Source organism: Strongylocentrotus purpuratus, unplaced genomic scaffold, assembly GCF_000002235.5.
Source record: "Strongylocentrotus purpuratus isolate Spur 01 unplaced genomic scaffold, Spur_5.0 spur5_scaffold_10, whole genome shotgun sequence".
Taxonomy (NCBI): domain Eukaryota; kingdom Metazoa; phylum Echinodermata; class Echinoidea; order Camarodonta; family Strongylocentrotidae; genus Strongylocentrotus; species Strongylocentrotus purpuratus.
Window position 1 is genome coordinate 6,258,587 of NW_022145595.1, and position 16,025 is coordinate 6,274,611.

Sequence of the window (16,025 nt, forward strand, 5' to 3'; positions counted from 1 at the left end):
TAAATTAATGCACCAAAATTTTGATAACAGATCATTTACAAGTCCATGTAAATCCGTTGTGACCTCTTACAAAATCAAAAACAGATTTATAATTGCAAAGGCAATCTAAAATAAATGTATATTTTTTGTTATAAAGATGATGACTAAGCAATATGACTTTCAAGGATGACTTTTAAACCTGTCATGGTAGTTATTCAGCAATATCACAGCAGTAAGTTTTTAACATCTCACACGGATGACGTGATGTATACATATATAAGATCAATTTACAGCCGGTGTATTTTGTGCTTGCTGATAGCGTGCAAACACATCATAACTATGGAATTACAAGCAGTTCCAGAAGGTGAAAATATTAAGTGTCTTAATTTTTAGCTCAAACAAATTTAAATGAGGTTCATAGAGAGGACAGTCCCTTTTAATCACGAGAAACAAACTTTAATAAAGGCTGCTATTCAACTTTTGATATTGCAAAAAGAAAAGAAAGATGCCCTTTTATATTTTTCTTCAAATATTGCTTCTAAAGGTTGGGAATTAAGGTGACAGGCGGAGTTTTCTTACCGGTGTTCTTTTTTGGGGGGAACTTCTTGTGGCCCTCATACTCGTGAATTATGAATAGTTGGAGATTTATGTATGTATTGATCATTAACTGCCTGCATGTTTATACTGGGTGCCGTCTTTGTTGCCGTACCGTGGCTCTGATCTCATTTGCATATCTATAGCCCTGAGCAAAACCAAATGGGGGTAGTGTTGACTTTCAAAATAATACTCACTTCAATTTCTATACTTGGGACTAATGGCTTTTCTCTGCAAATCAATTTGGGTGTCAATTACAATATTTCAGGGCTGTCTTTATTATTGATGTTTCCTTGCAAAAAAGCTTTTTGTGATTTATTTAATTGGTGCAGAGGGGTGAAGAAATATTTTTAAAATTATGTTAAGAAATTGCTGTAGGTAGAAGCTACATTGCATTTCCGGCAAAATTTATTATATCTATTAAGGTGAGAAAGCACTTTTCGGTACCGGATATCTCGGATACTAGCTATCAATAGGTGTTTATAAATACTTTAAAAAAAAGATCATGTCTTACAGCTTCAATCAAACATAGAAAAACATATGTTCTATTGAAAAGCAAACAATAGGTTTGGAGTAGAACATTATGCGACCATAGGTGGAAACATGTGATGTCTTCTAGCAAATATATCACATGCTCATACTTAATATTTTAGAATTACATTTTTCCTTTCTCATGCTTTTAGTCCCCAAAACATGTTTATTTCACATTTTGAGTTTTCATATTTCTTTTTCATACAGTCAGTCCCATGCACTTATTTTCATGTGTCCTCATCTAATGAAACCACAATGAGGCAGCATATACATTTACGGCTATCTGATATCACCAACTAGCATTCTCTCTATATACACTTCTTCAAAGTGGCCCCATTGGAAGTACGATCCGTGATTCACGCATTTGCGGAGACCCAAGTCTGGTTAATATTTTTCATGCTTCGACCCCGTATTTGGATGGATCTTTTGACCAAACAGGGAGCATTGAGAAACGGGGACCTGACGTGGACCGTGAAGATAAAGTAGACACTTCTTGGCTTTCGTTTAGACTCCTTGCTAATAGCTGACAAGACAATTGGTCTCCGTGAAGATATTAAGCTGACGGACGGACGGGGGAAAGGAATGGGATGGGAGACAGAGAGTAAGAGGGAGAAAGAAAGGGAAGGTTTCAAAAAAAAATAACAGAGAAAGTGGGTCAGAGATAGAGAGAGAGAGAAGAGGGAGAGAGAGGAAGGGGGGGGGGGGGGGGAAGAAAAAAGGTCAGAAAAAGGACAAGATGATAGAGAGACATTAACAAATTAAAACAGGGAAAGAGAGAGAGAGAGAGAGTGAAAAAAAATGAAAGAAAGACAGAAGGAATAGACTGAAAGAGAATTAAAAAAGGATGGAAGAGAAAATGATGGACAAAAAGCAAAAGACGTACAAATATAATGATAAAAGAGGTATAATATAAAGAGATTATAAGAGAGGAGAAAGAAATGAGACCGACAGATAAATAGAGAATGAAGGAAATACAATAGAAGAGATGGAAATGAATAAAAAGAGATAAAGCAGAGAACGTAAGAGAAAAATACAGAGAAAGAGAGGAAGAGAGATAGAGAGGGGACACTATCAGTTGTGGACAGAGATGTCTGACATGAGATGCTTATGGAGAAAGGATACGCAAAATATCTCCGGGGCATCGGATCAAATTTGGTAAAGTGCACAGGCAATCTGGGAGAATCTATCATGTTTGCATGCCAAAAGACACCAGGATTTATTCATAGATGTGTTTTTTTTCATTATGTCTATCTTGTTTCGGGAGAGGCTTGCATTAAGCGTGACCTGTTGCAGCGCTGCACAGGCAGGCAGGCGTTGCTCCGCCCGATCATGTTTTTTCCACGACTGGGAATAATATGCCTACAATAATGACAGCTTGTCTGGTGAATCAACGAGATTGCTTACAACTCTGGGGTTACGTTTCATAATGGTAATAGCCCTCGTGTTCTTATCGGAAGATTTCATATTTCATTACTCTGGCTAATCCTTGGAATAAAATGGAGGCATTCTCCAGTGATTTCCTCTTCATGAAATGTATCCTTTCTCTTTCGTTTTTCTTTTGAAGAGTACTGGAGCCATGTTCTATTTCTCCTATATATTTTTTTAAATGTGTCATTCTCTGAGGGAAATATTGCTAAAAGGGCATAAAAAAGCAAATATATAAACTTCATTTAAAAAACAAAAGTACACAAGAGACATTTGTAGCATTTGCTGTGGAATATGAGGGGTTGCATGGAGGGGGACCAGGAGTTACCATTATCTGCTCCAAGCTACAATTCGCCAATACTATTACACGCATGTGTCCTTGGCAAAAAAGGTGTGCCCACTGGGTGTCAAATTTCATAACTTTTTTCACATTTTTTTTTAAATTGTCAGATATTAAGGACACATACTCATGCCCCCCCCCCCTCATCAAAGAACCCTGGATACGCCACTGACTTGGCACAGTGATCAATAAAGCAAAAGATCTCGTTTTAATCTCAAAGCAGATCAATGGCCATTCTATGAGGAGCTTTCCCTTGTACCTATACTCCATGCCGTCAATTTATGATAATTCTCAAAATATGAAAGCATACCCTTCAAGTTTTTAAACAAGTTTCAACCTCTCAATTTTCAAGGCCTTGCTTTTAAGCACTCAAATAAAAAATATAAGGAAAATCATGACTATGAATATTGGCAACCCGGTGACATGTTTACAGACACCGCGGTAATGTGTCGGGCAGCTCACGAGAAACGTAGCAATTTTGACACTTAAACATAACAGCTGAAGCACCAGCAAGAGTGAGGTTAGTGTACACATGACTATACCACGACTGAAGTCCTTTAGACACGCAATGTTGGGGTCATCTAGAAGATGACAATTTGCTTGCTTTTAATGCCTCCCGCATTGGACAAATTGGACAAATAAACTACAAAGCCATGCTTTAAAAATGTGAACAATCAGCATGAGTACTTCATTGTAGCATGTCTGGTGATTATGACGGTGATTATATGACGGAGAATAAATATATGGGGGCGTGGGGACGTGATGGGCACAAATGAGGAACAGTAAATGCTATGTTTTCCTCATTTAAGAATGCATTTTCTCTCCAATTTTCATGGATATTTCCTGTGATATAATGGGATATCATATTTGCAATGAAGTTTCAAAAGCTTACCATATTTGAGAGAGAGTGAGAGAAAGAGTGAGAAGGAGGGAGATGGGGGAGATGGGGGAGAGAGAGTGAGAGAGAGAGAATAGATAAGAGGCAAAAAGAAAATTAAAAGCTTTTAAAAATAACAGGAACAATTTGAAAAAATAGATTGATAATTGGAACCCCAAATTATCACCATTAAATTTGCGAGACAAATATATTTAAAACGCTATATATAGGTCCACATACACTGTTACCTAAAATAAGAACCCAATCTCAATGCAATGCCAATAATAATATGCACAAAAACCCACCCAAGCAATTCCAGCAATTTCAACATCATTAATAATAGAAGAACCCTTCACATGATGAATGGTGTCCAAGATATGCCACCACCTAAATTAACCCAGATCTAGCAGGAATAATCCGGTCAATGACCTCGTAAAAACCAAGCAACCCAAGAAACCGATATCGTTGTATACTAATAATATAGCTGGAGCTTACATGCACTGGAGTCTTTGATAATAAAGGCATGATATATCAATATCTAACTTCACCCAATGGGTTAATATCATATATTGTCTGTTTGGAAACAGAAGGGTGTTAACTCTGTGTTTAAATATATGTGTTAATGTTCTCCAGGCTCCAAGCAGATATGATCTCTTTATGTGGTGATTTACCAACCATATGTCGCATTGCTCTGTTTGCCATGTCTGTCATTTTTTCTAAACAATCAACAATTAGTGATTGATGGAAAAAGTATCATCGTTTTCATTGCACCATATAGTTATGAAATCAGCAAAATAGAAGTCATCTTGATTCAAGTGCAACCATTATCGCCCATGGTTATAACCATCACAATTACTCAATTTTGCTTGTCGTTAATCAGACAAATATCACATTTCAATATTGCTAGAGTCAAGATAAGGTCGCGCTATATGCTACTTTTAGACAAATGATTGCTATAGAAGATCCTTTCAAATGCAAGCTTTTAATTGAAATGAATATCACAAAAATCACATTTCAATATTGTTAAGAGTCAAGATCAGGTCGAACTATATGCTACTTTTAGACAAATGAATGCTATAAAAGATCCTTTCAAATGCACGCTTTTGATTGAAATGAATAACACAAATATCACATTTCAATATTGCTAGAGTCAAGATCAGGTCACGCTATATGCTACTTTTAGATAAATGATTGCTATAAAAGATCCTTCCACAATAAATGCCAGCTTTTGATTGAAATGAATATCATTCTACTCCTGTCAATTCAGAAAGGATTCAGTGACATGATCGAGAGATATTTTCAACTCCTGAAATTTGTTCTAGGAAGTATCACATGACCAAAACGCATTCATCGTCTCTCGTTGTGAAAGTTACATTCCTAGAAGTTATGAACCAACAAATCGCAGTCACCATGTTGCCGGAGTTTGCTCTGTAACGCGAGACTTTCTTCATTTAGCGAGAGCGCGTCAGACTATTTCAGGAAGTGATGGAAGCTATCATATACCAGCCGCTGCCAATAACTTTTCCGATGAATGAATACCTTTTTTTTCTTCTTCAACAGCTCATACAATGAAAACGTTGGAGGATGAGTTTATATTGAAGGTGTTGGTGGTGGTAGTGAGCTCTGTGAATCATTCATCAAATATAACAACCACTCAATATGTGTCTCTTTTGTCAATGTGTATCTAGCTTTTATTGAAGGATGATTGGGCGTTTCTTATGAAATTTAAAGTATTATAGTGCCAAGAAGTGCAATATATTACGTTGGTGGTTTTCAAATTCTGTTTTTTCCTGCATTACCAAACGTTGTTCTTACATCAAAATATGGTTATTTGTTAATCTTTAAATGGGTTTGGTCATTATCATATGCCATTGCTCTTGCAATTTTAGCACTTTTTTGCCAGCTTGTCATTTTTCTTGAAATGGGAATACATATTCAATCTGACCATGATATTGAAATGGTATTTATCACATCTGAACTTAAAACACACATACTCTCACGTATGACTTTGAAGGAGTTTTGAATATTCCTTGTGTTCATTGTCGTAGCCTTTGCTCGGTTACTATCAATATATATATATATTAAACATGTTTAATTTGTATTTAGTTAGTGACATTGCATCACAAAATATCAGCACTAAATGGCTATTGTACACATATCGTCGCTGTTTTCACGAAGTGACGGTAGTGAAACAAAATTGCATTCACTTTGCGTTACGATTTTCCTTACTACCGTCACTTCGTGAAAATAGGGACGATATGTTACCTTAAATAGACTTTTAAAAGTGACCCTCTTGTAAGTCTTTATCTATATTTATGGTTTAAATGATATAAAGATGACTTTAGATAGAAAAGGGAAAGAAACTAGAATCGATATACGTCGGTGATCCCACTTTTATTTCACTTCTTCCAGAGTGAAAATGGTCCTTTTTTGATAAATTCTCTGAAACGCCTTCCTCTAGTGATCCACATCCTCGAGAAATCATGAATGACAAGAGACTACAGGCGAGACCCTAAAAGGTTAATAGTGTCACGATAATATGCCTGAAAATGTGTGTTTCGTCTTCATGCGCTCCGAGCGTCTGTACTAAGCCGCCGGTTTATTACCCAGTCCCACCCAATAAAATCCATTGGGTGTTCACTCAAGTTCTGAGTGCTGTTGATGGTGGCAATGATCCTAATAAAACTTTCGGCATTACATCTTGAGGCGTCGAAATTGAATTGTGCAACATCAATCACTGAAAAGAGAGCTGTATCAGAGAGCTGGCCAGCCTACTCTGTGTCCTATCCAATTCTGACACATCAAAGGCAAAAAAGAACACTTATGAGCTATCATGATGTACTTCATATAAATGTTTCGGGCAATGATATTGGGCGATGAAACATTCGTTGAATGAAATCAAATGCAGTGAGAAAATAGCCCTTAAACGGTGACCGTGAGTCATATATATGGGGTGGCCTACTTCGAAAAGTATGATGCCCTTGCCCTTGTAAAATCGCAGTCTCGTGGTGATTGTCCAATCAGATTCCAGCAAAAAGTTGTCTTCAGACTTATGCTAGAGAGTGCATGCATATATGTAGGTGTAAGTCCTACATATTAAAACCCCAGTGTGTTAGGGAGTGAGTAGTTTCAATATCTGCTCAAACTTATAAATAAAATTCAACGACCGCATCCTGGAAGACTAGAGAAGTGAGCGTACTTTCACCTGCATCCCTTTTTTCCATTAAAAGCAAAGGATTATCTCATGAAAATGCATAACAAATGATATATGTTCTTATGATATCCTATTTCTTTGAGGTGATCACTATATAGCCAGTATTACTTCATGTTGTCTACTCAAAGAGGATTAAAAAAAAGTATTCCAAAACACTTCAAAAATATAACTCATTTCTTATATTGGGCCTTACCAAATTTAATATAACTGATCAAAAGCTCGAACAGTAATACTAAACAATGATGGGAGAAGTCAATTTGATCTCTAGTTTCCGTTTTCTTCTATAAATTACCTTGATAAGGTAAAAAGCGACCCAAATAAAAACGATGATATCACTATATTTTAAAATAATACCACAAATAAAAAAAATCACAGGATGCAATTGAGGGATACCATTTACTTATTTGGTGATAAATAGAGCAATCTTAGATATGAACTTAACAATTTAACAGGGGGAAATAGTATTGTTCGAGGCATTGTACAAGGAGAACAAAGGGCCTACAAGAAGAATGCATTCTCAAAGGGGTAACTGACTAGACTTTACAATAAGACTGATTGGGTTCAATATTTGACAATGGATTGAGGGGGGAGGGGTGGGGATGGGAAGGGGAGGGCGACACTAAAAAAACGGAGGTATAAGATGAAGCCTACATGTATGTACAGTATTGGCAAGCCTATAACAATTGGTAACAGTATGTCAAAATTAAATAGACCAGATCTTGAAAACAAGCCCTGTTCATTGCTTGCATTCAACCTAAATTTTTGCTCGTTTTTCTTTTTGTTAATGATACTTGTAAGTGAATTTTAGTAAATAGATTTTTTACAAATTGTGTATAGGCAAATGGTAATTGGGTTCTTTCCCAGAGCTGCAACACTCGCCATTACTGTACATATGGCCCTTCAAATGAAATTGGTATAGAGGGAGACACATACGTGGTGGCTCACTTAAACAGAGTCCTCCAGAGCAGTTCCTCCGTTGCTGCGGTTCGCCCGAACATTGCCTGGTGCAGGTCCTGGTTCTGATCTGTACACACTCGTCCGTGCAGCGAGACCACATGCTCCATTCACTCCAACCGATGGCTGCAGCTGCAGGTAGCAAAGCAGTGGGAAACAGTGGTAAGGACGGTAATGAAGATGATATCGTCCGCTGAAAGCTAGAAGGGCATTGGCTTTGAAGAGATGATGCTATCAGCACATAATAATAATACTTCAGCATTTATTTTGCGCCATCGATCTAGTAAACTATTCTGAGGCGCAGAGGGAGATTATTACCCTGGCTTTAGCACGGCTGCCATTACAGCGTTCTAGCATTTCAAGGAATTAATTCCTGCCAAGTACCCATTTACACCACCTGCGTTGAGTGTGGCAAATGTAGATCAATGTCTTGCCAAAGGACATTAGTGCTGTGGCGGGACTCGAAATGCGGACCGTGTGATCGACAGTCTGGTGACGTATCCACTCGACCACGATACATCAAGTTGTTCATTTCAATGCATTGAAAACAAATGAACTTTTCAAAGGTCTTTGAAATATTTCACGGCTTGGGAGGATATTGAACTAAGATTTCCTACCTGGGCAATCGATTGAACAGTCTTCGGTCTGCACTGCCTTTCCCACGCAGTTAGCTCCGTCGATGACAGGGGCAGGGTTGGTGCAGTATCTCATCCTCCTCCTGGTCCCTCCGTCGCAGTCTCCGGTACAGGTGCTCCATTCTGTCCAGATCGTCCACGCTCCATCGTTTGTATTATCTACAGGATGTCAAAATAAAAGCCCATTTGGAAAATGTTGATGCTGTTGTTGATGATTCTCTACTTGTTGGTGTTGGTGGTTTTAAAGCGCTTGACTGGAGAAGCGAAGGTCGAGGGTTCGAATCCCGACACGGCACTTTATATCCTTTGGCAAGATATTTACCTGCACTTGCTACTCTCCACACGGGTGGTAAATGGGTACCCGGTAGGATGCGACCGTCATTGTTGGTCAAACAGTTTTTGAGCGTCAAGTAACGCCTGGCTGGAAGGCTCCCCAGGGAGTGGAGATTGTGGGCAAGTATTGAATCCAATGACCAAGGTAATAGTATATTTGTAAAGCGCTTAGAGACATCATACTCATAGATATGTATTAAGTGTTTTATGAAAGCGGAATTAATATTATTATTATTGATGTTGTCTTAGCCAACACCTAAAAATGTATGACTGTTGATGATTACAGGCTAGGAAGCAACCAGGAAACCTGCAGCAGTTGGTCCTATCCAAAGGACTTGGTGATGAATGACCAATGACTCTAGTATTCCCTCCCATCATCTATTCGGGAAATTGACAACCTGGACCACTTCAAAGCTTCACTCAAAACTCGCATCTTCTTCAGACATTTAAATGCTAATTTTATTGGAGGAGCTGGCACCTTTGAATGTTTTTTTAAACAAATATATGGTGCCATACAAATGCTGTTCATCATCATCATCATCATCAAACTAACAGGCCTGGACCTACCGATTCCCAGAACAATTCCTTATCTACTGACTCATCTGCTTCCTCATGAGCTTCTGGGCAACAACTCTTGAGAATCTGTAACTGTTTTTTTCGGCCAAACTTGGTTAGGAATGATTTCAATTTTTGCAAAATAGTGGAAACTTGATTAACTGCATGATAGATACCCAACTAGTACAATTAAATTAATTTAAGGTTAGGGTAAGGGTTAGCATTAAGTGATGCATCAGGGTGATAATTAGAAGTTAGGGTATTCTGCAGTTGTTCTGAAACAGAAAGTGTTCTTACCGTATACAATGACACGAGCTGGATCTGTTGTTCTGTAAGTGGCAACATTGGTGGCCACGCAAGTATAGTTGCCGTTATCTGCCAGTGTAGCTTCATTGACGATGAGGGTCCCGTCGTACGTCACCACGTAATGAACGAGGTTCTCGTCGTCAATGGGCACTCCGTCCATCTCCCAATGGATGGTCGGCTCTGGGACGCCCTCTGGTGCCCGGCACAGGAGATGGAACTTGTCGTGGAGGGGCACACTGTGGTCCAGTGGCATCTGGAGGAACTGTTTACGCAGGTCTGTAGGGAAACAGAAGCAAAGTGGACTGATAAGAACCAAGGCAAACTGGTTGACACTGGTTAAAACTGGATTGAATTGGTTTTAACGGGTTAAAATCATCACTCGCGCTTGTTTACTAACAATAATATTAATAATATAAAAATAACTGATTCTTATTAAGCGCTTTTACAGAATACTGATCAGAGCGCTGATACAGCAAACACAAAAAATATACATATAACCCTTAAAAGTTTGGTGTTATCTTATACTAGACAAGGACCTTACATCTAGTATGCACTAAGACACAATAGAGCAACTATTTTATATGATATTTCATTGAATGTAAATATTCGAATTGATATGTTATTACTGAATGCGATGTCGTTGAGTTATATTTTCAATAAAAACAAAAATACAAAAAAGAAAAAAAAAGTAAATATTTGAGATAACCATATTCTACAACTAATTGAAATATATATAAGTTGCCTCATAAAATCATTACTGGTATAGACTTGTGTGTTGTATAATGAATTTACTCCTTTATGTTTTTCTCAAAGAGACAGAGAGAGAGAGAGAGAGAGAGAGAGAGAGAGAGAGAAGGGGGGGGGGGAGAGAAAAATAGCATGACGTAGATACAAGGAGGAAACACGAGGGAGAGAGGACAGGGAGAGGAAGGGAGAGGTAATGATACTGGGGGGGGGGGGGGGGGGGAGAGAATAAATTCAATTTTCAATAATCTTTTTACTGAGAAATGAAGAAGACAGCTAGACACATTGAAATTAATAATCACAGGATGAGTTTGGTCCAGGTCTTTGCCTGAGCGCTTTCTCTCCTCAACAAGGGCCTGTCGGCAAGTCTAAAATTACTCCCCTGAATAAAATTGTCTCTCCATCATCAAACCCCCTTCAAGGAAAAAAATGGCATATCATATTTCAAGGCGACAATTGAGTGGTAGCTGGGGTAGGCCTACTTCTTGCTATGGGGGGAAACTACGTTCACATTTAACCCCACATCTCTCCCTGATGCATTGTTCTGAACTGTGGTCATCTGAATATCAATCTTTATTTTGTAATGGAATATACTTTTGTCTGTTAATTAAGAGCCAGAAGGGAGTTATAAATCCAAATTTAAATAGAGTTTAGACCCTCTTCTAACCCTGAAAGTTGAGGCTTTGATCTGATCGGAAGATCGGAGCGACACCTTCGCACCTTTGGTTGGTATCAGCAAAAAGTATCGGGTCAAAATGATTTTAAAAAAAAAAAAAAAAAAAAAAAATCCAGACATGTCACCCCTGGTTTTAACTATAAATGCTTACACTAAAAAGCATGAAGCAAGGTAAACTCTGAAGGTAACACTGCGTTTAATTACTCAGACCTTTTTCTGGTGTGACACAGAGTGATACGGAATATACACAGATATAAACAGGGTATCATTTGATCGATAGCCAGAAGAGCTTTAACTCTGTCTTTAAGTACACAAGCTAACATTCTTCTGGCTCTTCATATATATATATATATATACATCTATCGAAGCCTATCTGCACTAGTTTGGCAAGGAGGGATTGGACCTCCCTGCATGGTCACTGACATGTGGTTATCTCATCATATCAGCTCTCAATTAACATAAGAAAAAGGGGGCCATGGGGGACCAATGGTCACCGATTAGCCATTGTTTGCTCTATAGAGGGCGGAAGTAGCTATAAGCAGTACAGTGGGGCTTTAATAAAAGGTCTGTGGTGACTGCAAAGACCGGAGCTTATCATTTTCATTCTGGAAATAAAATAAATGAATCAAACTTGCTCCATCTCGGAGCTAGTCATGAATTATCAAAAACTCCATTTCTGAGCTTTAGACCATGCTGTGATCAAGTGTGAACTCCCTGGGATGGAAAACCATAAGCCTCCGGAGCCTTGAAGGCCATACGCATGATGTCCCTCCAGGCAGGTAGGTATTTAGGGTGCAACGTAGCATTCGCTTGTTAATATCTGGACGGTGTGAATACATTGACTTCGCGAGTATCAGGTTCCTTCATCATGGATAGATGCGGGATTTGTCGATAGAGTGTGACAGAATTTCCAAGAAAAAAAAATGGTGGTTTCGGAAAAAGGTAGGGCTCATATATTGAAACGACCTGTCCTATGATTTGATACTTTAGACTGGTTGAGGTTTCCCTGACATATCCTAAATCAGTATATACTGAATAAAGGCACACTATCCAAAGGCACACTATTTCAAGGATGATCTTCAGGTTAACTTTCTCAATTTTCAATTCCTAATATTTTATGAAAGTGTAGATGCTTTGAAAACTCACTCTAATCATTACCCGGAGTGACATTTTCATTTCTTGTAGTCAACTTAAACCAATCGTATTCAAGATGCTGCTAAATGGTAGGTAGCATGTAATACAAAAATAACTTAAATGCAACTTAAATCCTTGAAGGTTGGAATTTTTGTTACATTAGCTTCTTAAAGAGCCATCTATACAAAGAGATTAGCAAACTTGGTTTCAGCTGGTCACAACATGGCGTATATTCTTTGTTTTGTGCTTGACCGACAAAGCATTATTTGCAATATTGGCTCGAACTCGAACTGGGTTGGCCAAAATCTGTATATACATTTCTCTGGCTTCTTGCAAACTGAATACATGTGAATAGAATTGAATAAGTTTGGATTTTTGGCTGAGAGGGAAAAAAGAGCGAGAGAGAAAACAAAATCCCAGAGTTCTCTGTAGTGTTGAAAGCTATTGTATATTGGTATATGTAAATATGAATATTTATGATCGATAACCACAACAACAATCAAGCTCTGAACAGATCCAGATATATTTTTGTTCGAATCTAGAGGTTAAAAGGTCCACACTATATTGCCGGGGAACTCAACATTTCATCCCTCCGCAAGCCCCCGTCATAGCTGATAATGAATTCTTAACGAGGCGATGTCTGGTGAAAAAGAAATGGAAAGTGTAAATAAAGTGACCACAGAAGAAAGTCAGACGTAATATCCCTAAGCTCTTTTTGGAGGGTGAAGATGTTTGAGAAAGAGCAGATGAAATTAGAAGGAGAGAAGAAAATAAAATGACCATTGAAAGGAGTGACAGTGAAGAAGATAGTAATAGTGCAGTAGAAAATGAGAGAGAATATGAGAAAGAGAGAGAAAGAGAGAGAGAGAGAGAAAGAGAGAGAGAGAGAGAGAGAGAGAGAGAGAGAGAGAAAGAGAGAGAGAGAGAGAGAGAGAGAGAGAGACAGAGAGAGGGACAGAGAGACAGAGAGGGGGGGGGGGGGGGGGTGAAGTTGTTTGAGAGGAGTGAGCAGATGAGATTAGGAGAGAAGGAAACAAAAATGACCGGTAAGTTGAAGGAGTGACAGTGAAGAAATGCTGCAACAGATAGCATAAAAGTACAGTATATGAATGAAGGACAGGTATATTGATCATACCGGTAATAAAAATGATAATGATAAAGATGATAATGATAACGATGATGATGATAACGATGATAATGATAACGATGATAATGATGATGATGATAACGATGATAATGATAATAATATATGGAGTGAGAAATAAAGTGAGAGAGGGCGAGACACATGTACACGCATACTATAAGGGTGAAAGAGAGATAGTTAAACAAAATGAAACAGACATAGAGTGAGAGAGATAGTAATAGTGCAATAGAAAATGAGAAAGAGAAAGAGAGAAAAATTGGAGAGAGAGAGAGAGAGAGAGAGAGAGAGAGAGAGAGAGAGAGAGAGGGGGAGGGCAAAGAAGCAAGAGACAGTGTAGTATGACATGACAAACAGTAAAAAGATGAAAAGAAAGACACAATTGTGAACAGAAAAGGTGATAGAAGAAAAGAACTGTTAAGTATGAGTTCGGCTACAATATAGCAAAAGAAAACAAAATCAGATAGCTGACAAGATAAGGAAGGATGAAGGCAAAAATAAAAAGATGAAAGATGGATAGATATTTAGATTGATGGAGAGAGACAAGAGAGAGATAGAATGAGAGTGAGAGATGGAGAGAACAACCATGAATAACAGATGAGGGTTCCACCTTCCCACAATGCCCTGCGGCCATCATTAATATACTATCGCAAGGCACAGGTTCCATTAATCAACATCCTAAAAGTCCGCAGGGCGCACACTCCACTGGAGTCCCAAGTACTACCGGGCGTTAAAAAACTTCTTCTCGTCTCCCCGACTCCGAGAAAGAAAATGTCATGTCCTGATTGCAATGGACTGTTTCCACCCTGCTTCCAATGGGTCTGATGAACAACAAGCTCAAGTTCAACCGATGGAAGAATGCTTTTTGATATCACCAGGGGAATAATAATTACCCTTGGTACATCTGGTTTGAGTTGGGACAACTAATGAATTACGGAAATTGCCAAGACAACCGTCCAATTCACGGGTAAGCTACATGAGACAGCTTTCGCTGTGTGTTACAGAGGTACGACCTAGGGCTCTGGTTTGTCTACTGTTTCAAGTTTGTTTCGACTTCTTGGCATAAATGACAGGGCCACCCTAAGGTATTATCACAGAAATGAATATGGGCCATGCACTGAGACGAAGTGATAGCTCAATTTTGGTTTGTTAAAGTTTAGATCAATCTTTTTCACATGATTGTTGTTTATCACATGGGCATGAATGCAATGGTCATGTCAAAACTTTATGAAACTTCAGTAGTAACTATATGGTCTAATCAAATCTCATTCTCTATTGTTGAAAAAGAAAAACTACCTTTGAACTACACAGAATAACATCACAATAAAGTCTCATGCAAAAGTCGGTCTTGCACAATGCTTACATCAGTGTTTTAACTTCAAAATAAGGCTATAGTTCTGCAGTCATTTTCATAAAAGATAAATCACATAGAACCTGTTAGAGATATAGCTACTGAATCCAGCTACAAAATGTAAAATTCCACACCAGCTTTCCCTCACATTACTATGTTCTCTAACCCAACAACCTCCAATTTAGAACTGCATTTCGATGCAAACATTGCATTTTCTGTTCATAACTTCTAACCATTTTGTGTTTAACTCAATCCAGCCTTTAAAAAGCGCCTCTCGATCTTTCCTTCGTATTTATATCGGGTTCCTACCCTTTGCCGATCACAGTTGAGCCTTGTTACCACAAACTCAAGTTGTTTGGTTGCCCAGGGCAAGATCGGAAAAGTGGCTGTGTAGCACCTCGTTATTCTACTGGAGTGTGGGCGCTCTCGTTAAGTCTTTGGGGTCGAATGTCAACAACAGCTTCTCCGAACATTCTGACTTTAGGATGATGCGGAAACGTGGGAGGAAACAAGATGAAGGGAATTAGGCTTGTTTGGCAAACTAACCAGTTTGCATGTACCTAGGGATTTATTTATTTCTTTAAAAATATGATTTTAAGTGAATCAAATCGAATCAAAATCTGATGCTTGCATTTTGTAGCTGTTACTATGATTCCTTGTACATTCCAATATTCATTTTGACTTGTAATAAGCACTCTGACATGAAAGATAAACTGAGTACATGACAAATCACTATTTCTGAATTAACCATACATTCAAAGTTTACTCATAGTTTTTAAAGGCTTCTTTATTCTCAATGATGACGTATTAAATTTGTATACCAAAACTAGGTCTAAAACATCAACGATCACTTTCAATTGGATGTTTTTTCAAAATATAGATTATTTAGTACACTTCATGTTTTGCCTTCTATGTATTTTCGCTTCTAACTTTGTGTAAGTTACCAATTTAGTGACATACTTATTCTCTTTAACTTGTCACTGGAGTTTGGGGTTGGATATGTCAGTCAACTTCAGCCAGGGTTTTTCAGGCTTGTTGAATATCAACAAGCCATCACAGACAGCCATTACTGTGATCAACATCTAGTCTCCCAATCGCAGACTTTCTCTTTCTTCAGTTCAGTTCAGTTCTTTGGATAGCATTAGGCATTACTCCATTTGCTGCTTGACGTGAGCTGGACGTGACAGAATTAAGCTTCCATATTCTGTGGGCCTTAGCTGCAACTTCACTGACCAC

At 38.3% G+C, this 16,025-nt stretch overlaps 1 protein-coding gene across 7 annotated transcripts in view; it reads right to left on the reverse strand.

Annotated features, from left to right (window-relative positions):
* The window catches only part of LOC100890997 (netrin receptor UNC5C), a 49,902-nt gene that overhangs the window by 22,792 nt on the left and 11,085 nt on the right, over nucleotides 1–16,025 (reverse strand). For 5 of the 7 annotated variants that reach the window (XM_030979311.1, XM_030979309.1, XM_030979308.1 and 2 more), the window contains exons 3-5: nucleotides 9,735–10,019; nucleotides 8,532–8,708; nucleotides 7,894–8,046 (exon numbers count right to left, since the gene is read on the reverse strand). In XM_030979311.1, the coding sequence (XP_030835171.1) occupies nucleotides 7,894–8,046; nucleotides 8,532–8,708; nucleotides 9,735–10,019 (615 nt within the window). The remainder of the gene's footprint in view (nucleotides 1–7,893; nucleotides 8,047–8,531; nucleotides 8,709–9,734; nucleotides 10,020–16,025) is intronic. The other 2 variants (XM_030979310.1, XM_030979307.1) reach the window with 1 other exon arrangement.